The 25,698-nt window shown below is 43.5% G+C and overlaps 2 protein-coding genes across 3 annotated transcripts in view; one reads left to right on the top strand and one right to left on the bottom strand.

The window, feature by feature from the left end:
* The window catches only part of RIOK3 (RIO kinase 3), a 28,343-nt gene extending 6,000 nt beyond the window's left edge, over window positions 1–22,343 (bottom strand). The window contains exons 1-9 of the mRNA XM_056138242.1: window positions 22,121–22,343; window positions 12,758–12,873; window positions 11,999–12,144; window positions 11,798–11,905; window positions 10,524–10,633; window positions 9,473–9,616; window positions 8,446–8,573; window positions 2,749–2,946; window positions 713–872 (exon numbers count right to left, since the gene is read on the bottom strand). Of these exons, the coding sequence (XP_055994217.1) occupies window positions 713–872; window positions 2,749–2,946; window positions 8,446–8,573; window positions 9,473–9,616; window positions 10,524–10,633; window positions 11,798–11,905; window positions 11,999–12,144; window positions 12,758–12,873; window positions 22,121–22,183 (1,173 nt within the window). The 5' untranslated portion in view covers window positions 22,184–22,343. The remainder of the gene's footprint in view (window positions 1–712; window positions 873–2,748; window positions 2,947–8,445; window positions 8,574–9,472; window positions 9,617–10,523; window positions 10,634–11,797; window positions 11,906–11,998; window positions 12,145–12,757; window positions 12,874–22,120) is intronic.
* A 1,876-nt stretch (window positions 22,344–24,219) lies between these two features.
* Window positions 24,220–25,698, top strand: part of TMEM241 (transmembrane protein 241) — a 119,464-nt gene continuing 117,985 nt past the window's right edge. For both annotated transcript variants that reach the window (XM_056138222.1, XM_056138221.1), the window contains exon 1: window positions 24,220–24,359. In XM_056138222.1, the coding sequence (XP_055994197.1) occupies window positions 24,288–24,359 (72 nt within the window). In that variant the 5' untranslated portion in view covers window positions 24,220–24,287. The remainder of the gene's footprint in view (window positions 24,360–25,698) is intronic.

The raw sequence follows: 25,698 nt of genomic DNA, 5'->3' as shown, positions 1-25,698 counted from the left end.
CACCCCCAAATAAATCAATTTGGGGGCCAGAGAGATAGTATAGGACTTGAGGTACTTGCTTTGCATACAGCTGATCTAGGTTCAATACCCAGCAGGAGTAAACCCTGACTGAGGAAAACTGGGTATGGCCCCAAAACAAAGAAAAGAACGTAATTTGGATCACACTTTTATATTCAAATTAACTATTTAATAACAGATCCAGGCAGAAAAACCATGTCTCCTTGGTCTGCAATTATAGGATAAACAACAGTATATGAGCATTTTCTTTGATCACAAGGACTCAGATTGAATTCAATTGCTGTCTAGAAGTAAAAATACCTTCAAGATTCCTAAGTTATGTCCTTCAAGAATCACTTGCTACATCTTCAGTTTTCAGTATCACTTTCTATTAATCTGCATCCATTTATTTTTCCAACAGGAAAAGTATTTACTTCACTATTAAAGCTGTAACAGTTCAAGAAACTAATAAACTAATCAAGTATTTTATCTGCTAAATGCAGTTGTGTCAATTTTTTTGGGGGGAGGGGGGTGCACACCCAACCATGCTCAGGGCTTATGCTTGGTTCCACACTCAGGAATCATTCTTGGCAGGCTCAGAGACCCTTATGGGATGTCAGAGATTCAATCTGAGTCAGTGCATGCAAGGCAAATGCCTTACTCAATGTACTATCGCTCGGCCCCCAGTGTGTGAATGCTTTCAAAGACAACTTACATGAAGAGTCTGATAGTAGGCATCTTTCATTTCTTCACTACTGAGCTTTACTTCTTTTAATTTAGGGGCTGGAACTTGATCATGGCCAATAAAAGACATAACTAGAATGTGTTTCTTGAGCAATACCACTGTTGGACAAGGAATTCCAGCTCTCTGCATTCTGTAAAGAAATGATTAAGAATGTAAAGATCAGAAAGAGTGTTTCATGTATTCACAAATACAGCGAACAATGGCCTGCAATGAGTTGGCGTCTGGTGTCTACTCTGGAGATGTGGGAACTTGTAGCCAGCAAGCCACAATTTCTGCCCTAATGGAGCCCACACACTGGCAAGAACGACAGTGAGATGAGGAGCTGATGGCAGGCAGAATGGGGTTCATGCTCTGGCAGAGGTGGGGTCAGGAGCCTGGATCAGGAAGGCTGATTACAAGCAGGCCAACAGGTGCTAACAAGACAGGTAAGAATGCTGGGAGAAGGCTGAGAGCCATCTGAGTGTGACCAAGAGCACAGCCCATGGGGAAGGGATGTTAAGTCCACAGAATGGGGTCTGAGAGGAAGAGGCCAAGTATTGTGGGCGAGACTACAGAGATCATTTTAAAGAAAGGGCTCTAAGCAACTGCAGAATTTTAAGAAAGGCGGGGATAAGATCTCAGTGAAAAGAAAGGAGAGAAGCAGTATGTAAGGAAACTTCTTCTTCAGGTACTACCAAGAATTTTCCAACTTGTAAATATTCACAGTAGCTTTTGAAAATAAACATCTCTAGAGAAAACTGATTTTTTCCCCTTCTCTTTTCAACAAGAAACACCCTCAGCAGTGCTGGGGCGTGCTGTGCCTGGCATAAAACCTAGTCCTTGAACAAGCAGGGCATGGGTTTGACTACTGGAGTCTTATCTTGGTCTTCAAATCAAGATGTTAAAGGATTAAGATAAAGATAAATCAGTTCTTCTTGATATATACAGTTAATTCCTTGTTTCCTTTAAACATGTCTGCTGTAAATTTCAGTGACACACAAGCAAAAAGAAATTCGGTAAGAGTTATAAACCAATATTGTATATATATATTTTAATGTTTTACAGAAATGTTCTAAAATAGCTTGAATAGAACATATAAAACATTAAAATTAGGCTACTCTGAGTCATCGTAATATTGCTAGTTTTACTTCTCCATAATTTCTGCATTAAATTGATTAGTAATGAATCAATTTTAAGTGGATAATTTTTTTTACATGCTGAAGGTATTTTATTCACATGTATATTTATATCAATAAAATTATTTTACATGGAAATAAAAAAAAAGATAACTCAGTTACTTAGTTGATAAAAAAATTCTGGGATTTAAAAAAAAATGCTTAAAACCACAACACCCAAAAGGAGAGAGAGAACAGAGGGGAATGCCCTGCCACAGAGAAAGGGTGGGATGGGGGGATGGGGGGTGGGAGGGATACTGGGATCCATGGTGGTGGGAAGTGGGCACTGGTGGAGGGATGGGTATTTGATCATTGTATAATTGAAACCCAAGCACAAAAATGTGTAAGTCTGCAACTGTACCTCATGATGTCTCACTATTAAAAAAATTTTTTAATTAAAAAAAAATCTGCTTAGAGAATGGAGAAACAAGCTTAATAAATGTCTGCTAATTGAAGTTTTGTAAGACCTTCACCCTCTCACCCACCCCCACCCATATCCACCAAATAAACACTGGATGGAAAACAGAAAATTATCAATAAAAATGATCAGCTAGAAAAAAGAAGGTATCATTTGTATATATGTTTTATATATAGTAACTCAGGCAGAAAATGAATTATCTTCAATCTGTGTGAGAGAAAAAAGAAAACAGCCTTCTTTATCCCTAAAAGTGTAAATTCAGGTTATATGTATATTTTCTTATAGAAAGCCTCATTAAATACTGAAATTACAAGGCCTTTCCTAATTTCCATAAATGAATTTTTTGAAACAGCATAAATTTTCTTGCCTGGTTAATAAGTCTGATACATAAAGCCGATCAATTACTCAATGTGACACCTAGCACATGATTTTACCTGGTGAGATTGTGCATTTCTTTTTCTGCCCACATGCGGATGATCTTACGTGGATTCAGTTTACTGAAGCGATCTTTAAACCTGAAATCATCCTTAATGTATTTGTCACGATTCTTAAATTCATTAAGGGTCGTCTTAAATACTTTGATGGCACACTCTACAGGTATTACTTTACTATCTTCCTCGTTATCCTCCATGCTAAAATGAAAGAAAAAAATTGGGTTAATATGAATCAGGCCACAAACTATCCAAAATTAAAATTTTACTACACAAAAGTAGACCTATCTTCTTTCTCTGAGAACGGTAAGTCTTCCTCCATTTTCTTTTTAAGCTTCAAAGTTTGGATCACAATAAAACTAAGTTTGCCTTTTGCGTTCAAATTCAGAAGAAATTTCTTATGGGCCTGAGCAATAATACAGTGGGTAGGGCATTTGCTTTGCAAGCAGCTGACCCGGATTTGACCTCCGGCATCTCATATGGTCCCCCGAGCACCACCACCTACACCACTGAGTGTAGGAGTAACTCCTGAGCATCGCTGGCTGTGACCGACCCCCCCCCACCCCCCCGCCAAAGGAGGAAGAAAGGAGGAAGAGGAGGAGGAGAAAGGAGAGGAGAAGGAGGGTTTAGGGAAAGGAGGGGGAGGAGGGGGTAGAGGAGAAATTTCCCATAAAAGAACAGAAAGCAGGGGGGAGGGGAAGGAGGAAGAGTTTCCTAAGCAAGATTTCATTTTATTTTGTTTTCATCAACCAGCTTTCAATAATCTATATATACTCTTCACTCAGTTGTGGAATGATGAAGAGCTACACACAGGCAGAAATTACACAGAGGCCAGAGGAGCTATCTGAGGAGGGAGAACACTTGCTGGCATGGCGAAGGCCCTGAGGCTGATCCCAAGCATTGCAAGACAGACATCCTCAACCACTGCTGGGTGTGGCCCCCGAGGCTGTCCAAACCCAGTGGGTGTGGCCCTGGTGGCCCTCTGTACCACTGGCCCAGCAGTGCTGTGTCACCAGACCTGTGTACTGCCAGGAGTGGTGCCCCAGTTCTCCAAGGTCTGGTGAACACACTTGGAAAAAAATGTGCAACCTGAATTACAATGAAATAAACGAATGCCCACATATTTAAAATGTTACTTTTCAGGGCCAGAGCAATAGTACAGTGAATAAGGCATTTTCCTAGCATGCAGCCGACCGGGGTACCATCTCCGGCATCCCATATGGTTCCCTGAGCACTGCCAGTGGGGGAATGCTGAGTGCAGGGCAAGAAGTAACCTGGGCATCGCTGGTTGTGACCCAAAAAACAAATATTTAAATTAAGGGCTGGAGCGAGAGCACAGCGGGTAGGTCGTTTGGCCTGCATGTGGCCAACCCACTTCGATTCCCAGCATCCCACATGGTCCCCTGAGCACCACCAGGAGTAATTCCTGAGTGCATGAGCCAGGAGTAACTCTTGTGCATCACTGGGTGTGACCCAAAAAAAGCAAAAAAACCAAAACCAAACAAACAAAAAAAAACACATTAAAAAATAAAATGTTACTTTTTATCTTTCATATACTTTCAAAACTTATGTTTGATAATACTAAGCACTGATGAAGAGGAAGAAAACAGTCTCACAGTGCTGATGGAGCATAAATAGGTTAAGCTGGGCCAGGAAGGTGACTCAAAAGGCTGGAGCACAGGTTCCATCCCCTGCAATGCATGGTCACCAGAGAATCAAACCAGTACTGTGAGGTGTTGCCCAAACCCTCCCAGCCTCCTCCCAACCCCGGTGGAAAAAAAAATACCCCCAAAATACATTAACCTAGCACAGTTAATTTGGTATTATTTATGGACGTTTAGAACGCACTCAACCTACAATTTCACTATATATAGGGGGAAATTGCTTTTGCCAAACATTGTAAGATAAACAAAAACTTGAGATTTGGGGACTCTCTGGTGTAAAATAAAAGGGAGAAGTGTTTTCTAAATTTTCAGTAAGTAAGGGTTAGGAACATAGCTCAGTAGTTTTAGCATACATGAGACCCTGGGTTTGATCCCTGTCACCAAAAAGCAAAAACAAACTATAAAACTAAATTTTTGAGTAAATGAAATAAATACTGTTTGCCAGCACAGAGACACAGTGAAAAGAATATTCCTATACGTTGCCATAATGAACTGCACTACTGTGAAAGTATATTGGTACAAACTATTAATGCAGAAAAAGCGAAGACAGGGCCAGAGAGACAGCACTTGTCTTGCATGAAGCCAACTCTGAATCAATTCTTGGCACCATACGTGGTCTCCTGGTCACATAAGCCCTGAGTGTATGTGCTTATGTTTATTCTTCAGGAGGAAGCCCTGGGCACTTTCGGGTGTGGTGCCAAAACAGAAGAACTAAGACATATTACACAAAAAATTAATGTTCTCAATGTAGTATAGACTTCTTTATAAAAACCAAAGGAGTATATGAGTCATAATTTCTGGATGATGGGACGAAAACTGACAAAACTGACAAAAACTCCAGAGGAAACCAATGGGGTGAGGATGATCCTGAGTGAGGTGAGAGCAGGATGAATTCGACCCTTCATTTCAATCCTTTCTATAAAATTTTACTTCTATCATAAGTAACTAGTATCACTGAGCTATATATTTCCTGGTCTCAGGGAATACTCAGCTGAAATTGGGGAAAAGGGCAACAAAGCATGAAAGAAAAATATAAAAGCAAAAAAATAAGAAAACTTTACACATACACTGTGTAATCACAGGCAGCTAAGGATCCCGAGTGGGCTCTCTCTCGCCACCTGCGTTCGGTGGACTAGAGCCACTTCCCCACCCAGGTCAGCCAATGCCATGGGTAGACGAAGGAGGAAATGAGGCCGCCAGGCTAGTTGGTTTTCAGTTGCCGTTTATTCCATTCTCCCCATGCGCCTGTTCCAGTCTCACTAAGCTCCCCATTTCAGTCTCACACTGCTCCTCATTCCCGTCTCCTCCTGTCTCCCCTGCTCATCTCTCTGCGCTCCATCTCATAGCCTGGGCTCTCTCTCTCTCTCCACGCTCCTGCTCCTGCATTCTTCCCCTACTTTCTTCTTCTTCCTCTGTCCCCACTGCTAGTCTTTCCGCACTCCAACTTGCTGCCCTGGTCTCTCTCCCATCTCTCAGCATTGGGGGTAGACACCACACCCTGTCTGCTTGCACAATCAACGTATCAAAAGCCCTTCCTGATCTCTGCAGATCAGGGCTCAAGGGAGGGAAATACCACATAGGGGTGTTTCTCCTCTCCTTAGTCCAATAACTTAATTAACATCTTAATTCTACTTCCTTAATATTAGGTATTTTGTATGGACACAGTAAGAGATACACTGAGTTTGTAGGGGGATGGCTTTCCTGTGGACATCTCATTATAGATCTCAGATTACAATGCTCAAGCCAGATTAATCATTCCTAACCCTAGCAGGATCCTAATTCAGTTATTACTTTTTGGATCATGACGAAATTTGTCTATGGCCATCCTCTTAACTTATAGTTAAGTAGTATGGTGCTTTGGCCAGGCCCATTTCAATGCCAAGGTAGCTCACAGCTTGCCCTGGGTCTATCCAGTCCCTTGTTGGGACCCTGCTTTTGTGGTGCTAGGAAGTAAAGGCAACTGAGGCTTAAAGTCAAGAAAGCAAAGTTAATTAACCCCCAAGTTACAAAAGCACAGCATTAACTGCCTTCCTGTATCTATACAAAAAGGACACTGCTCTGAAATAACTATGCAAAGGACTTAAGGAGAAGAAAAAAGCAATATTTACAAGTTAATAGAGCACAGAGGAAGAGGTTACAAATAAACACAGAGGAATGGGAGCACTATTATCGGAGCAACCCAATAAACCTAAGCTCCCTGTGGCAAGGCAGAAAGGAGAAACAAATGTTATCCTATAACACACCAAGCCTGACCAAATAGGAACTCATTTCTCATCCGGGGCACCCCAGGAGCAGGGGTGGGTGAACCTCACAGCCAAAAACCTACATAACCCAATTGTTGCCACACTCACTGCTGGACTCCAGACTCAGGAAAAGCCTCATTCAGGAATTAATCTGTTGAAAAACTCAGGTATGTGGGTTTTGTGACTGAAACCTCCAGGCTCTCACAGAGTCAGGGAGGGGAGACCTTCCCATGCCCCCTGCTCTTCTGGGAGCCTGGCAGTCACGCCCATAAATCTCAAAAGAGATCAACAAGTTGCAGAGATGCTTCCAGACCTTAACCCAGGATGAGTCTCATCCTAAATAATAATACATTATTTAGGGATTGCTATTGAGGCAGGCTTTGGCGGTGGCTGGGAAAATTTGAAATGGTGGTGAGAAGGTGTAATGGTGGTGGGATTGGTGTTGGAATGTTGGATGTAATAAATCATTGTAAACAAATTTTTAAAAATTAATTTAAAAAATTTTTATTATAGGAGCTGGAGCGATAGTACAGCAGGTAGGGCATTTGCCTTGTACATAGCCAACCCTGGTTCAATCCCCAGCATCCCATATGGTCCCCCAAGCTCCCCAGGAATAACCTGAGTGCAGAACCAGGAATAACCCACAAGCATCACTGAGTATGACCCAAAAGGGAAAAAAATTATATAAAAACAATGAACTCATTTATTCCTATGAAAGTCCTATGAGGGTTAGTTTGAAAAACTGGTTTATTGGGACATGTGCTGGGAAATTACACCAGTGGACAAATGGGTGCTAGAACATTGTATGACTGAAATGTAATCATGAACAATTTTGTAATGCTCCATCTTACAGTGATTCAATTAATAAATAAAAAAGGATTTAGTACTTGTTCTTTATCATGTAGCTTGAAAGATTCTGTACCCTTTTATCCTAACATTTTCATTCTTTTCATGTTGACACTTAAAACTGTACTTCGGCATGATTATATACGTATGTCTCATTTAGAAAGGGAGATTAGTTAAACAGCTTTTTTAAAAAACATGGGTCAGTGACAAAACTCAGAACACTTGATGTGTATGTCTGAGGCCCTGAGTTTGATCCCTGGCATAATAATAAATTAAAAGGTAAAGACTTTCCCAGTACTTGTTTGAATTCCTTTAAAAACACAATAAAGGCCAGAGAGAGCTCAGGGATTAAGGCTCTTGCAGGCATGCTGCCAAACCTGTTTTGATCCCTGGCATTGCACATGGGTCACTCCTCAGCACACATCTAGGAAAAAGCAGCTCCTGAGCATCATGGGTACGGTCCAGAGAATGAAAGGGGCAAAAGTACCATCTCTTCAGTCCTTCTACAACATTTTGTTTTGTTAGTTTTGGGGGTTGCTTTTGTTTGTTTGTTTTTGGGTCACACCCAGCAGCGCTCAGGAATTAATCCTGGTTCTGTGCTCAGGAACCATTCCTGGTGGTGCTTGGGGGACCATATGGGATGAGAGGTATCAAACCCAGGTTGGCCGCATACAAGGCAAGTGTCCTAACCACTGTACTACCGCACTACCATTCCGGCCCTCTCCACATTTTTAAATTATTCTGCTGGTGTCAGGGCTGTCGCTTAGCAGTAGAGTACATATCCTGCATGTGTGAGGCCTGGATTTGCTCCCTGGCACCACAAACACACAAAACAGGTAAATAAAATTACTTTTTGCCCTGCAGCATTAACTCTAATTTTGTATATTTTCACTAATAATGGGGATAAGGGGCAAGACCTTTGTTAATATAATGGCTTATTTCCTTACCTCCCTCCATATGCATGAAAGACAACAGATTCCTTTCCTGTACTAATACAGCCAGTGATTGTCTCCAACATTCCAGAGTTGATCATTTTATACATAAGTAAACGTGTCTTAGGATCAACTGCTTTTTCCTGCAAAAGATAAAGCACTTTAACCATAAAACATTTTCTGAGCTATTTCCAATCCCTTTCAAAATCTATACTTTATAACCTTTATTATTATCTTTATTATTAATCTATATATACGTGTATACACACACACACAACATAAAACAGGTTCTTAAAAGAGAGCTGTCAGAATAAGTTCATTCCTCTAATGTCTTTGAAAGTATCTAAAAATATCATTAAATGTCAGATACCGGCTTAGTCTAAATATATTTTAACTCCAAAGTTTAAACAGTTCACTGATGTACTATTTACTAAAAATTAATTTTTAAGATACTAGATACTTCATTAATATAAAACACTCTCTCCCAGAGTGGGTGCTGGAAGGGGTGGGGACATGGCAGTTGACTCTGGTATAACTGGGGTGCACTTTCTATTTAAGGAGGGCAGGTATACAATGGGGGGGGTACTAAGTGATTTGTTTTTTTCCTGAAAAGCAATGGTAGGCCAAATAAGTTTGGCTTCTCAGAGCAGAGGAGCTGGGGCACATTCAGAGAGGCAAAGGCCAAACAAATCAGAAAAACTGACTGAGAGTAAAGCATTGAGAGTATTAAATTATAAATGTGGCAATAACTACTGGCAAACCACGATTTAAAATCTTGGAACATTAACTTTCAATTTAAATTACAGCCTGAGTTATTTATGATCATTAAAAAAATGCTAGTTTTGTATAAGTGATTACTAATGGTATCATTAAATCTAAAAATCAAGCAAAGCTACTTGGATTTCATTTACATCTCTGATTTGAAAAGTCAATCTCATGAAAAAGTATCAAACCTAAAGTTCTATTTTATCTTTTTCCCCAACATAAAGTTTTGCAATAGGAAGCTTTCCATTAAAGGGGAAAATAAAGTTAGCGTCCTTACAGCAGTAGAATGTTCCTTTTTCTCATGGAGGCGAGCACTTCGGCGTTCTTCTGAGTAGGCATGTTGTTTCAAAGCATTGAAAACGTGGTTTGATAGCTTTAAATCCATTCCAATTCCATCTCCTACCTGAAACCCAGGTGCAAACTGCCAAAAGGAAAAATCAGCATGTGACTACTTTAAAATGGGGACAGTGAACAAACCCAGGGCGGGGGTCTTTACTTGGGATAGGTTCCTAACAGATGACCATGCTCTGACATTAGAACCCACAGATTTCAGACAGCACTATTTCAGAAACTGCAGCTTGGGGCTGGAGAGATGGAACGGGGTGGGAGGTGCTTTCCTTGCATGGCGCCAATTCAGGTATTCAATCTGAAGCACCACATTTAGTCTAGAATCACTAAATCAAATTAGTCTGTGAGTGTGTATTTTTATTTTGAGATATATTATAGTCTCATTAACGATTTGTTTCATAGCACTGCTATTTTGTCATTTGAAACAACTTTTTTCTTTGGCCACGCCCAGTGGTACTCAGGGGCTACTCCTGGGTGAGTGCTTAAGGGTGAAGGGAGTTCACTTTCAGTGAACTGAAAGTACTTGGGAGTACTTGGGAGGAGGATGTGGTGCCAGAGAATAATCCTGGGCCTCTGGCATGCAGAGCATGCAGATGAGCCCTGGAGCTAAGACCTATTTAGAAAGGAAAATGATCCTTTAGAAATTAGGAATTTGAAATGGGTTTACTGATTTTTATGTTGGGGTTTCTCCAGTGTGCAGGGACCACTCCCTGCAGTGGTGAGACAACCAGGCAGGAGGCTTAATATGATAGTATGAGGGGTGGCCTTTGGGTGAGACCAGAGCCATATTTTGCAGTTGCTCAGAGTCCTTCAGCTCTATGCCCAGTTGATTCCTAGAGTGCCACATAGGGTTGGATCAAACTGGAATTGGATACAGGGAAAGGGTACACCCGAGCCCGGATACCACTTCCCTGAATGGCCCATGTTTTTAACTTATTCCATTGAAACTCAATTCAGGGATAATATTTTCTGTAACTTACATTTTCCATTCTGGCTGTATTCTTTCTTCCACAGACTACTTCATCATGTTTTGTGGTGATGTCTTTTCCTTTTCCAATAAAACCCTTTTTGGGCGTAGGAACTGGTTTAGCTAGAGGGCATGAAGACAAGTGTGTAAGAAAGAAAATTAAAAGAGCAAAGACTCGCCTGCTCCTCTCTGGAAAGAAAGATGGCGGCCGCACGGGAGCCTTGTGGAAAGCGGGTTTGAGCCGGGCTCGGGGGAGCGGCGGGGACCTCATGGGAAGGGGGGCTTTGTGGGCCGTCCCCCACGCCCCACCAAGGTCGCCAGCTGCCCCCCACGAGCGGCTCTCCGGCACGGCCACGGCCCCGGAGGCACAAGGACTTAGCACAGAGAACCAGCCGCTTGGAGCAGAAAAGCAAATGGACTTGTGTTGATCCGCGCCACCAAGCCTGCCCGGAGGGGGAAGGGCGTTGACCAGCCCGCCTGCTCCTCTCTGGAAAGAAAGATGGCGGCCGCACGGGAGCCTTGTGGAAAGCGGGTTTGAGCCGGGCTCGGGGGAGCGGCGGGGACCTCATGGGAAGGGGGGCTTTGTGGGCCGTCCCCCACGCCCCACCAAGGTCGCCAGCTGCCCCCCACGAGCGGCTCTCCGGCACGGCCACGACTCCAGGGCACAGAAACCAATCTCTTAACTAGCTAACTTTTAATAGAAATTCTTCCAGGGTCAATAAGCAAAATAGCAGAAATTCAAAACCGCGTGGCCGCGATAGCGGCCGCGCGACCTCATTTTATTCTTAAACCAAGTTGTAGAAAGCAAATCATTTCACAACGCTGTTTCAGCATGTCTGATTGGGGGGGGGGGTGGGTCGTAAGCTCTAAACAATAGTTGTGCATCTTCTATCGAAATAATCTATCTAGTCAAAGTAGATAGAGTATTAACTAGAACTCATCTGCCTCACAATAATTGGGAGGGGTGGGAGGTGGGGGTCTATTGGGGTTCGGGGTTAAAAATGAGTATTGGTAAAGGGAAATGTGTTCGGTATCTACATGACTGAGACCTAAACCCGAAAGCTCTGTAACTTTTCCCACAGTGATTCAATAAATAAATAAAAAAAAAAAAAAAAAAAAAAAAAGAGCAAAGACTAAATTGTTGCATCCAATGTTGCATTAATAGGTATTTGGAGCTAACTAAGCAAGTTTTAAATAAGTTTCCAAAACGAAATACAAGAATTCACTGAGAAACTCACATTTCCGGTGACCTCAACTTCCCACCTCAGAAAGTAAAAGCAGTGATACCTGGTCTGTAGGGATCGTCACGCGTATCCTGCCAGTCAACCTCATCTTCAGAGCTATCACTGTCTTCATAAGGATGCACTTTCCGATAATTTTCAAAGGAAATCGATACTTAAAAGACAAACACAATTGAAGAGTTACCTAGCAGCATGCTATAAGCATTTTCTACCACCCAATGGAGTTGACACAATAAGGTCATAGTACCTTTGCTATCTCCATTGAATTTTTTTTCTTCACGCCTAAGCTGTGCATCATATTCTCTGTCAAACTCCATCTGTAGCATCTGAGCCAGCATTAGGTCGCTGGAAGTGTCAATGTTTTCTCCAGTAATAAATGGTCCTTCAGCAACACTATTCAAAATAAGGCAGCATGAACTAATATAATGGTCTTGTGTGAACAGATGCTACCAATTATGAACGCAGGATTGTGCCTTTTCATTGTTAAAATTATATTGGAGAAATAATGGGAAAGAACTTTACAAACCATTCACCCTCACCTGCCTGGCTGTTTTTGTTTTTATTGGTTTTTTTTTTTTGCATGGGGATGTTATTTTTTAGCAGTGATAGCCTTATGTGAGATTAGTACATTAGTAAGAGAGCAAGAGAAAAAGCTATGGAGCCTATAAAAAATTTCCACACTGAGAGTCAGAATTTATAATCTGTCATCTAATCAAAGTAGAGATAACAGATATAAAAAGATAAGTAACATTTGATAAATACTGTACTGTACTTGACTGTTTGGAGATTATTCTGTTGAACTGTAATATTAAAACCCAAACAAACAGATAACACAAAGGCATACTGAAAACCAGTCACAGAATCAGGACCAAGATGAGTTTAGTGGTCTCCAGTATGTAGCACCTTCTACCACACTGTTTTCCTAAATGCACTGACATTTACTAATCACACCCCATAATTGTTAGCAGTAACTTGATAGATATAGCAGATTATGAATTTTACTTACGCAACTTCAGGAAAAGCAGCGGTTTCTTCTTCTAATTGCAACTCTTTTGCCAGTTGTTCACTCATTACATCAGCCAAAGAACAAGATATTGTATTTTGAGAGGTAGCCCATGGACACTATTGGGGGAAAAAAAAAAGGAATAGGGCAATTAAATTAAAAAAAAAAAAACAGGAACTAGGGCCATAAGGTCGATAATAATAAATAAAGGCCCTCCCGTTGATCGTCGATTTGCTCGAGCGGGCCCAGTAACGTCTCCATTGGAGACTTTGTTGTTACTGTGTCTGGTATATCGAATACTCTCGGTAGCTTGCCGGGCTCTCCAAGAGGGGCAGAGGAATCGAACTCGGGTCGGCCATGTTGGCCGCTTGTAAGGCGATCGCCCTACCCGCTGTGCTATCGCTCCAGCCCCTCTCGGAGAGCCCGGCAAGCTACCGAGAGTATTCGATATGCCAGACACAGTAACAACAATTAAATTCAAAATTATAAAATTATGAAGTATTTTCCAAACTTGGAAATGAAGTTATATTTTAAGAACAAAGTATAAATAGCGTATCAGCCCAAAATGAGTGCCTATAACCAGAAACCATTTTCCATCTTCTAAAAATAAAAATCAATACTCGCTCAAATTTAAGCAAAGATAAAGGTATACTAAAATAGTCAAATGTCTACTACTTTTTGGGTCAGGCGTGCCCTTTAGTGGCAGGGACATCAGGACATGATTGGCAAGCACACTCTAAGCTCACCAAACAACCTTCTGCTTATACTTTGGCTTCCCAAGTATTATCTTATAGAAATAGACTTTATCTAGCATAATGCAAAAATTCACTTAAAAATGATATTTCATTCTACCTCATTCAGAATCCTATATATGTACAAAGTATAGCTCAGACCTCTCAAAACCTTTTGGGATAAGATCAAGTGAAAACAGTGATAAATTTTGAAAGTATTTCTGAACTCGAGAAGTTGAGAAATAGGTTCTTGAAACAATACCACTATGGCAAATAGTGGAAGAACCTTACTGATTGGCCAATGAGTTGACTTTCCTCAGTGACATCACTCAGTCTTTTTGAAACACAATTCTTTCACAATTTCCCTAACTTTTATTTTTTTCAATTTATGTATTTATTTTGGTTGTGCCATGGATTGAACCCTGGGCCTCACACATGTGAGGCAATGGATATAAATACTGAAGTATTTATACTTCCTAAATTAAAAAGCAGTAATAAAGAAGTGCTGAAAGGAGTTTGTAAAAAGTGCTGCCGTAGAGGCTGGGAGAGGAGGAAACTGGGGACACCGGGAGGGAAGAGGTCATTGGTGAAGGGATGGGTATTCGAACACTGCTCACCTGAAATTCAATCATGAATAACTTTCTAATTCACAGAGGTTCAATTAAAAATAAAAACCAACTTTTTGCTTTGCCACATTTCAAACAAAAAAAAACAATAAGCGACCAGCTCATACCAGTGAGAATGGCCAACGCCACAAAGAAAGGCAACTCCCAGTGCTGGAGGCGAGGCAGAGAAAGCCAGCACCTCGTTCCCACTCCTGGGCCTGTTCGGTTCAGTCTCTCTAGAAAACGGCATGGAGATGCCTCAGAAAACTACGAATAGAAAACTTGTAATGACCTGGAAATCCTCCTACACACCTACTCCAAGAACACTAAAACATTAATCCTTGAGGATATACACACACCAATGTACACTGCAGCTTTCTTCACCATAGCCAAGGTCTGGAAACAGCCCAAGTGGATAAAGATGAGTAGATAAAGAAACAGCAACAGATGTCCAAAGGAATAATACTCAGGAGCAAATAGGAAATCCTACAGTTCATTGCAATTGGGCTGGAATGGGAGGATACTGTGCTACGTGACAACAGTCAAAAAGAAAAAGACAATCAATCTCACTCATATGTGGGGGTCTGGAGCAATAGCACAGCGGGTAGGGCATTTGCCTTGCATGCCTGCGACCCAGGCTCGATTCCCAGCATCCCATCTGGTCCCCCAGCACCGCCAGGAGTAATTCCTGAGTGCAGAGCCAGGAGTAACCCCTGAGCATTGCTGGGTGTGACCCAAAAAGTAAAAAACAAAACAAACAACAACAAAAAGACTCACTCGTATGTGCAGTATAAAGAAACAAAGCAAGGGACTACACAGTTTCCAGAGGAAACAAATCCAAGACAGGGCCATGCCGGGGTAGGAGAAGGGATCTCAGGATAATGACACTGATGGAGCGGCAGGAAGTAGCACAGAAAGTAAAAAGGTAAAGGCCCTCCCGTTGATCATCGATTTGCTCGAGCGGGCCCAGTAACATCTCCATTGAAGACTTTGTTGTTACTGTGTCTGGCATATCGAATACTCTCAGTAGCTTGCTGGGCTCTCCGAGAGGGGCGGAGGAATCGAACTCGGGTCGGCCATGTTGGCTGCGTGCAAGGCAGACGCCCTACCCGCTGTGCTATCGCTCCAGCCCAGAAAGTACAGACTAATAATATGGGCACTATTGGGAACTATGTTACCTCAATTAAAAATATACTTACACAATTCTACTCTCTTCTTCCTTCCTTTGTTGTAAAGGCCTAAGCTCGGCTATGGTGCTCACACTCAATATTGGGGCCCCAGAGTCTACACACTTTGTGGTGGTGCTGGTGACCCCAAAGAGCTGTGCTGCTGGGGTTGAGGTCTTAGTATATGAGGTAATGCTGCAGATCAGATTCAAGACTCATCCTTACCAGTTGGATTCCTGGCACCCCATATGGTGCCCTGAGCTCAGCAAGTATTTATCCCTGAGCAAACCCTGAGCACCACTTGGTGTGGCCCTCCTAGAAAATAAAAATAGAGGCTTTATTTAGAATAAAGTCTTTGGACTGTCTTTAGAATAAAGTCCAAGGTCTTTTTTTTTTTTTTTTTGTAAATGAGTACTCTCTGACTTAGAGCAGAGCTTGTGATGTACCTGTTTGGATGCATTTCATTAAGTTAATTCAGCACAGGTCTCTATAGTTGGCCTAATGGCCTGCTGCTTCAACTCGGAGTCGACTGGGCAACTGGCTCCTGTTCAAGAACTGAAGTTCAAGAGTCTACTTCGCTTCGGTTGTTAGGAGCCGCACTTAAGGTAAAAAGTTATTTATGCCAAAGTGAATCAGAATCAAGTTTTATTCAGTCTAGTCCTAAGACTATTGAGACACACCCCATAACCAACATGACCTACAAAAGTCTAATGCTGAATTACCCTGCTTTATCAAATCAGACCTGCAGACAAAGGAAGGCTTCTTCCTCGAAGTCTTCTTTACTCAGACCTTAATAACAACTGACCAGTCTCCTGGAGAGAACTTTGAGGTCTGTCTTCAGTTTCATGGGAAATTGGAAAATACAGCTGATCTTTTGGCTGCATGATTCTACTGACTTCCTTCTGGATCCTCTGGGTTGAAGACATAATGCTGCCTCTTAGCCCAGAAAAACTTGTTCTAATCAGTTTTAAAGTCCAGGTTCCAGAAGGTAAATGACTGCATCCTCGAATTCAGAACTGTCAATTCCATTTCACAATGACTAACAGTAACATGACACAGCATTTGAGTATTTATTCTGAGTCAGTTGACGACGTCCATGGACTAAGTCACGTGAGTGAGTAGATGCAGTATCAGCCCTGTTTTACGGAGTTATTCATTTAGGTTTAACTCAAGATAACACTGTAGATGGGAGTGCAGAGATTTGACCCAAAACAACAGAATTTAAACAGCTACCTTCTAAGCTTTTGCGCTATACGCCTTCCCTAATCACCTAATCCTGGGAGGGAAGCAAATACAGTTACGCTGCCTTCATTTTAAAATCCAAATTCCTCACCCAGGGTTGCCCTCCACAAGCTGACCTAAACTATCTCCCTAGCCTCCACTCTCACCTCCCTTGTGCTCACACAACACTCGCAAGGGGAAGAGGCACGCCTTCATGACCCATCCTTTCCTCTCAGTGTTTGCTCTCCCTTCTCTATACCCCGTAAATATCACTTTTTCCAAAAGGCAGTCTCAATTTCATCAAAATTAAAATGAGATCTTTTCCTTTGTGTTCCTAATCATTTTGCAAAAGCTCTAAGTGTAGGGTTTGCTTAGAGGTACCGCATCAGCCACGTATCCCAGGAGCTGCTTCAAGGGCCGAGATCCTCAGTCTCTGTGGCCCACAGTGCATCAATCTGAGAGGCAATCAAGTACTAAGCCAGATGGACCAAAAGAACTTCCGGATTATCTCCACTGAAGCTCTGCAGAGAGACCTACAATCCTGCTATCTAAAGCACTGTTCCTCACCTGAAAATTGGTCCCTTTGCCCATCCACTTCCAATGTTTCTTTTACCACCAGGCACATAATTCTAACTAAGGTGTTCAAGTATCAGCAGACAATTCCTCAAAGAGGCAAAAATCAACGGGTAGTCATAGTAACTTTGAGGTAGAGACATTCTCAACACAAAGTGAAGCAGAGAGAGAAGCACGAAGAGGCCACAGACAGAGTCAAAATCCCCTATCTGTCCTCTCCTGCTGATCTTATTCCTTGCAGCTTACGCTTCAGAGTGAATCGAATCAGACCTTTGCTCACCAGCGTCACTGGATAACATGATACAAAGGTAACTTGCATTAAGGCTTCCCGAAGTTTGCCAAACTCCAAAAGGTGGTATTTTGAAATCAAATTCAAACTCTTCAAACCTGTAGTCCATAAACAATGCTGAGCTGTGAAAAGTCAGCTGCCTTTCACAGGTAGGAGCAACTAACAGTCTCCCACGAGCACATAAGGAAGGGCTTACAAAATGTTGTGGAGGCTTTACAACAAACTGGTACCATGGGCTATGCCTAGGAAAGTTCTGTGTCAATACTCTGAATTTATTAAATCAAATATTTTGTGAACACAGTAAAAAGGTTAGCCTTTAATAATAAATTTAAGTAGACAGAGAGGAAGGCCCTTTAAGCTACCCAATGTCATTTCCCACGACTCCCTTCATCAACATAAGCTCAGCATTGCATCAAGAAGGGCTCTGGGAGTTAGAGTGCCGGGGCAGAGTGCACGATTCATGTGTACGAGGTCCTGGATACCTTCATGGCGGAGGTCAGGGTTAGACTCAGTACTGGTAGGTCACCTGGGCTGCATGCATAAGTTCAGTCCTCAGCTGCGGCCCCACATCGATGAGTGCTACCCCTAGCACACCATAGCCAAGCATGGGAGCCCCGGATATCACAACAACAAAGGGAAGAGGAGAGAAATCAAGGGCAACAAATGAAAGAGAAGGGAAGAAAAGTGGTAAGAAAACCTTACAATCCTTTTCAGTGATGCTGCTTCTTGACATGTCAATTGTAAGACCCATAAACAACTTCCTGATTTACTGAAAGGTCCTTGAGGCCCACATTTTTCTGTCCGGTGGGAGCTGCCACCAACAAACTCTGTTCCATGAAGCTCTTTACACTAACACAATCTCCCACAGCTAGATGGCTGAAATTTGAGAGGCCTCATTCCTCTCTTCCCTCCCAGTTCCTGAAGATGCCCCAAAAGCTGCCCATCCCATTTTTTTTCAAGAAAATATTTTACTGCGACTATGGGGCACGAGTCAAGTAAAGTTAGAAAGCAACAACATAAAAGGAAAATAACAACAAAAGTCCAATCCTCAACTTGAAGCAGGCCAAGAGAATCATATCAACAGGACAATCTTTTTTTTTCTATCCACAGAGGAAGAAGATAAAATCTAGGTAGAATATTTATGTGGGTAAAGAAAGTGGGTTAAAAATATTACATTGAAGATAATGTAATATTTGGAAAACATGAACTGGGGCTATATAACATCACATACCTATTTCTTTTAAGTTCAAATTTTATTGTAGTTTTTTTTTTTTTTGGTTTGTTTTTATGCAAAGGCAAGTAGAGTTCCTAAACAGGCCACACCTAATTTCCCGTTTGGGACTGCACACTAGTCACAGCTAATGAATCAACATTTACATGTTATTAACTAACACCCACAGGTACTCAGATTTCCTTGGGATCTCCCTAGAGTTCCTTTCCATTCTAGTTCATTCAGGACTAGTTACTTAATATTTTGTCTTATCTCTTTAGTTTTTTCTCAGGTATGAGCGTTCAGACTTTCCTTATATTTGATCAACTTAAATTTTATTTGTACAGGGGGCCTGGGGTCTGAAAGAACTCTGGGCAGGGGTGCAGGTGGGGAAGCGTGTGGTGCTAGGAATGGAAATGGGGCCCTCTGAAAGCAGGGCAACTCAACCCCTCTGTTCTATCTCTCAGGTCCTGAATTTGAGTGTTCTGAGAATTTCCATGCTTGGAGGCCGACCACTAACCCACTGTTCGTGGCTCTTCCCAATAGTTACCCACTTCCTCACTTTTGCCTAGTTTCGTCAATCTTCCTTTCTTGGAATAGTCCCTAAAATTCTTGCCCCCAACAGCAATTTGATATTTCATTACAGGTACCTCTGGGTTTGAGGACCTGAGGTTCCTTTTAGGGTATAGGCAAGGTAAAAATTATTTCCCTACTTATATTAAGCTGGGCTGGTGCGATAGCACAGTGGTAGGGTGTTTGCTTGCACCGCAGCCAGCCCGGCCGAGCCGGGTTCAATTCCTTCTCCCCTCTTGCAGAGCCTGGCAAGCTACCGAGAGTATCTTGCCTGCATGGCAAAGCCTGGCATGCTACCGGTGATGTACTCGATATTCCAAATACAGTAACAACAAGTCTCAAAAATGGAGATGTTACTGGGCCCGCTCGAGCAAATCGATGAACATGAGGACTGTGTTTGTTTTTGACTGTATACTAAGTCTTTCCCTCCTCATTCTCCCAGGGTGTGGAGCTTTCCAAAGTCTGCATTAGATACGATGACACCAGTCAAAAGATGTGTAGTCTTGTGTTTTCCAAAAATTACTGCTAGGAAATCCAGAATAAAAGTGTGCATTCTTAGAGATTAACTCAGTTTATTCTTCTTATGTTCACTTGTTCACTGTGCTTACTATCTATCTCCATTGTGCCTGCTATAATGTACACATTTGTGAGACTGGATTTTTTTCTTTTCTTTGTCATTATGGCTATCACATCATGCTATAATGCTAAAGGAGACAATGGTTTAGGGTTCTGATGTTTGAACTCTGAGCCTCAAAAATGCATGTCATGTATGTACTCTGTTATTTGAGTCACATTTCTGGCTTTCATGAGGATGAATTTTCTACAGTATTTCAATCAAAAAATACTGAATAGACCAAAAGGGGGAAAAAAAACACAAGGATTCAGGTGTCTTCCATTAAAACAAAGAGATGAGAAAAAAAATTTTCATTATATATGTATTTTTGTTTGGGCATTTTAAAGTATAAAATGCATTTGTGTATGTAGATATGTATTTAAATTACTCTTTCATTTCTGATATAATATTAATAGATATGAACAATAAAAACAAAAGTTCTTTGAGGTCCTCAGTAATTCTGAAATTGTAAAGAGCTTTTTTTTTTGGGGGGGGGGGTCACACCCGGGGATGCACAGGGGTTACTCCTGGCTCAGCACTTGAGAGTTACTCCTGGCGGTGTTCAGGGTACCATACGGGATGCTGGGAATCGAACAGGGGTCGGCACCATGTGCAAGGCAAATGCCCTATCCGCTGTGCTATCTCTCCAGCCCCCTGAGATTGTAAAGAGGTTTTGATAAAAAAAAAAAAAAGCTTTGAAAATCACTAGCCTTTAATATACTTTCCTTTTTTTTTAAGACCTTTCTCAAATCTTTACCTATTCCAATTGGACTTCTGCAATCATTTCAATTTTCCAACAGGTTTGAGGAGGTTACAATGACCAGAGAGACAGGACAGGGACTAAGGAGCATCCCTTGCATGTATGTGATCCCCAGCACTACACATGGTCCCACCAGCTCCACCAGGAGTGATCCCTGACCTCAGAGTCATGACTAAACCCTGAGTACATCCAGGTGTGGCTCACCACCACCCAAAGAGGATTGCATAATATTTGTAGCTTCTTTGTAATAGCTTTGCCAGTTAAAACCTTACCTTCCTACTAGCTTATTAATAAGCCCCGGAATAGGGGCTGGAGCAATAGCACAGCAGGTAGGGTGTTTGCCTTGGGCTGATCCAGGTTCGATTCCCAGCATCCCATATGGTCTCCCAAGCACCGCCAGGAGTAATTCCTAAGTGTCTGAGCCAGGAGTAACTCCTGTGCTTCCCCAAGTGTGACTAAAAAAAAGCCAAAAAAAAAAAAAAAAAAGCCCCAGAATAAAGTTTTTGTTGAATGATGAAAAACAAGGTTGATATCAATTATTCATTACTGAATTAGCTTTGAAAGTTAATTTTTTCCCAGACGGTTAGGATGCATTCTGAACAAAGTTTGTCTCATTTAACATACTCAGCAGCTTTTACAGACACTTGCTTAACTGGAGGAACTTCTTATGCAGGATCTCTTGTAGCATCTGTCAACTGATTCTGTCCTTTTATTTCTGATCTTGCCCTTGTGAACAAAGGCTTTCTGAAATTGAAAATTACACAACCTGGAGATGCAGTCACATTTGCCAAGGGAATAGCCCAGATTCTCCCTACTGCTGTATGAAAAATGTCCGAAACTCACTCTTGCCTTTACTTTAACTATTTCCTCCATTTTCTGTTTGTACCTACCCTGAAGAGCCAAGAAAACGCCAACAGTGGCTCTCCAAAGTAAAACACATGGTTGGTGTTACCTTGTAAAGAGCAATTAGGAAGCTGCAAAAGTTGGATTCCTTCACCACCCTGAGGCATACAGCCTCCCACAACTTTTGCTGTCAAGTAAACCCTCAGCCAAGTGCTGGGAGAGTCTTTTTCCTCCTGCCAATCACAGCACCACATTTAAAACAACAACAACAACAAAAAAAACACAAAACAAAACAAAAAAAAGGATCAGCGTGAAAAACAGAAAGAAACCAAAAGGGTGGGCTAGGGTAGGAACCGGTGAAGTCAGGCAGCCAAGCCTGGTGGGAAGCGTGTGCTTGGCTTCACCGTTTCTCCGACCTGCTGCAAACAAAAACAACAAGCATTGGCCGAGGCAGGAGGCTGCACTCCGTCCCCGGTGGAGCAGCGGCTCCACGGGTCGGGCTGAGTCCCTGGGCCCGAGAAAGACAAGGTGCTGCCGGGCTGCCTGCAGATGCCGGAGGGTATGAGCAGCTGTCCCGGGGAGACGCGGGGGTTGGGGAGGCAGGGACGGGGCAGGGGAAGACCCCGAACTGCCCCTCCCCCTCCCCAGCGCGCCCTCCCGGACTCCCCCCATGCCCGTGGGATGGTGTCGACGCCTGTCAGCCTCGTCTGGACCCCCGAAGAGGTACAGCCCCGGGGGCTGCGGCGGCAGGAGGAGCGTCACCCCCCAGGGTCGCCTCTCACCTTGCTGGGTCCCCAGGACGCTGCTGGCCCGGGCTCGGGCGAGGCCACTCCGACCAGGTCCATGCTTAGAAGCCGGCGCCGAGAAGAGAGCCGAGAAGCGGCAGTGCGGGGAAGTGGTCTCCGCGGAGAAGCGGCCGCCGGGACCCGGGCGAGGGCGGCCGGAGCCGGAGCTGGAGATGACAGATGGCGGCGGCGCCCGCCGCGGCCGGAACTCGGTCGCGTCTCTTCCGCCCCTGGCTTCGGGATCGTCGGTTCCGATTGGCCGCCCGATTCAGGCCCCGCCCCCAATCCACCCTCGCCCCGCCCCGCGCGGCCGCACTTCCGGCCGCTGCCCTGCGCTCTGGGGCTAGTGGTCACTGTCCGTACGGGCACCGCAGGGCCGGGTGTGGTTTCCTGGCCAGGCTTAGCCCCGACTTCCACCCCTGCGTCCCCTCCCTTCTTCCCTGGCCGAGTGAGTGCGCCTCTCTCTGGTTCTAGTGAAAACGGGATCGCGGATCGCTCTGCGTTGACTGTAAATAAACAAATGAGCCAGATTCTTCATTTCTGTTTCCTGGGCTAATTCTAAACTCGAAATGGCTTGAGAGACAGATGATGATGTCAGGTTGAGTGAGGCTGGGGAGGGAGACTGAAGGAGATTGTCCTACTTTATTATTATTGCAGTTATTGTTTTATGGAGACCAGCGTGGGGGTATGAAATATACAATGTGTGTTACATGGCAGCGAGCAAAATTAAAGTTTTAAATACATCATTAAAGTTTTAAGTGGTATTTTATGAGCGCCTCATTAAGTGACCGCAATGTACCAGAGCACTACTGATTAAAATTTATGTTCTTGAGTCACATCCCTTGGTGCTTCTGTCTGCCCTCTGGATTCTATGGGGTTGGTGGACCATGCAATGCAGGATTCCTTCTTTTTTCGTCCTTCTGCTCAGAACATTCTCCATTCTATACACATACACTGTTTAAACTGCCTTGATTCTTTCGCTGGCACTGCTAGGAGTGATCCCAGAGCATCTCGGGGTATAACAAAAGGACTGGGCGGGAGAGATCCTGCAGTGGGTTAAGAATTTGGCTTATGTGCAGACCCTGGTTCAATTCCCTTTATCCCTGGCACATCCTAGTTCCCATAGCACCCCCAGCACTGAACCAGGAGTAGCCTCTGAGCACCACTGGTGTGGCCCAATCTTCCACCCTCCACCAAAGTAATAAATGGGGGCCCAGGGAATGGCTTAGAAGTACTAAGCAATTGCCTTGCAAGCCAGAGACTGAGTTAAATTCCCCAGCTGCACATGCATTCTAAGTGGGTAGCTCCACTGCATTGGACTCCTGACCCTTAAAATCTCTGGCCCATTGCAGTCAGGTGAATGCACACCACAAATGAAGTAGCAACTCTTGCAAGCACCACAACTAATGATATGGGAGCATATATATGGGCTCAGTAAGCCTCCAAACAGAAAAAGGAGTGTGAACTCTTAATGAGGGTGTAAGCAACCGCCATTAAAAGTATGTAAATCCTCTTCCAGCAGGCACCCCAACCAGATGTGTGACTCCAGGTGAGTGTGACCCCCATCACCACAACAATAACAACAGCAAAGGGAAGTGGGAGAAAGGAAGAGGAAGTTGGCAAGAATAAGGAAGAAATGAAACCGGGGTTTCCGTCCCAAAGTGTGGCCCCAAACCGACCTTCCTTCCTTTTTCTTTCTCTTCCTCCCTTCCTCTCTCCCTCTTTCTCTCCTCTGCTCTTTCTCTTTCATTCTCTCCTTCCTTCCTTCCTTCCTTCCTTCCTTCCTTCCTTCCTTCCTTCCTTCCTTCCTTCCTTCCTTCCTTCCTGTGGCCCCAAAACAACTTTCCTTCCTTCCTCTCTTCCTCCCCTCCTCCCTTTCGCTACAGATCGACCTCTCTCCTCCTCTGCTATCAGCCAGGGACCCAGATTCTCTCTAGCGGACTCAGAATTTGAAGCATGCGGCCCCGCCCACCCTAGGGCTGTGGACCCAAGGTGGCACGGCCCCTTTAAGAAGCCGGTGCCGGGTGTCCGGGAGGCGTCCCTGCGCCGATTGGCTGAGCGCTGGCCACGTGGCTTCCCGCGGTGGCTGTGGCGGTGGCTCGCAGCCCAGGCTGCCGCTTTGGAGCTGGGCAGCTGCCCCTTAGGCTGGGGAACCAGTTAACCCATGTACTCGAGGAAGAGCCTGGCCTGCCTCACCTTCTGTACCTGCTATCTGGCTTCTTACCTCACGAACAAGGTGATGGGGGCGGTCCTGGGGAAGGGATGATCGCGCGCGTGACATCTATCCGAGTTCCAGAACTTGGAACAAATGTCATTTCCAGATCTTTTGACTGTTTTATTTTTAAGCCCCAGATGATGATGGAGAAGTGTCAGACTGTGAGATGCACTTCTAGAAATAGGAGTTGTTGGGCTGAACTGCACTCTTTTGTCCTAATAGAATTCGACTGCACAGTTAGAAATTTGTAGGCAGAGAAGCGTTTCCTGACCTGGCAAGCAGCCTTTAACATTTCCTGGGAAACTGGGGGTTTTGACTGGCAAATTCTCCGTAACTTAATTTTGAACTGTGTGGACCACATTTTAGGGAAAGAAAGCAACTGGCTTCTGTTCTCTTCCCGCACATCTTTTCTGAAACCTGGTTTGCCGCCGAACCCTGCAAGTAGAAGTCACTCCCATCTCCTTTCACACCACGGATCCCTGCTCTCAGCCACTTGCATGTATTCACAGATTCCCTCCCTTTTTAAAGATATTGTAAAATCAATATTAATATTTTTGGTTTGAGAGCCACAACTGGTTGTGCTCAGGGATCGTTCCCATCTTGAGCAACTATATGTGGTGTCGGAGTCAAATTCAGGTTGACCCGTGCAAAGCAAAATGCCATCACTCCTATACTGTCTTTCTGGTCCCCCAAGATTTGCCATGAACTTATTTCATAAATGCCAGGATACTCTAACAGTGATGCTGTGTTTTTGTTTTGTTAAAAAATTGGATTTGGAGGTATGGGGACTTGATCATTGTAAAAAAAAAAAATTGGATTTGGTACCATGTAAGGAAATATTGGACTTTTGGGGGCTACAGTAAGGCATCACCTCCAAACAGAACCTTGGGCTGGACACCAAGCCAAGTGGTGATAACAGGCTCAGGACGACCTTGGTGTGGTATGTGTTGCTCTTTCCTGATTCCTGTCTGCTCTTGCTCTCTGCAAAGAACCATAAAATTCGCCTGACATTAGTTCTCTTGTCTTTCTTCAGTATTTCCAAAGGATGTGATATCTCTTCAATATTTTCAAAGGATGCTTTCAAAGGATTTCCCCCATCCAGTTGATTTTTAGAGTTCTGGGCTTTTATTGGGCTCTTTTATTTCTTTCTTTGGTTTGGGGCCATGCCTGGTAGTGCTGGGGTGTTGGGGTGGGCTTTGTTTCATGAAGTGCTCGAAGGACCCTGCAGTGCCAGGGCTCGAACCCAGGGCTTCCACATGCTTTGCATATGCTCTAGTTACCTGAGCCATTTCCTGGCTCTGAAAATCTGTTGTATTGAGACTTGTTGGGAGATGCTGATAGGTTTATACCCAGGATCCTT

This window comes from Sorex fumeus, unplaced genomic scaffold, assembly GCF_029834395.1.
Source record: "Sorex fumeus unplaced genomic scaffold, SorFum_2.1 ptg000128l, whole genome shotgun sequence".
Lineage (NCBI taxonomy): Eukaryota > Metazoa > Chordata > Mammalia > Eulipotyphla > Soricidae > Sorex > Sorex fumeus.
This window is presented reverse-complemented; position numbering and strand designations above follow the sequence as displayed.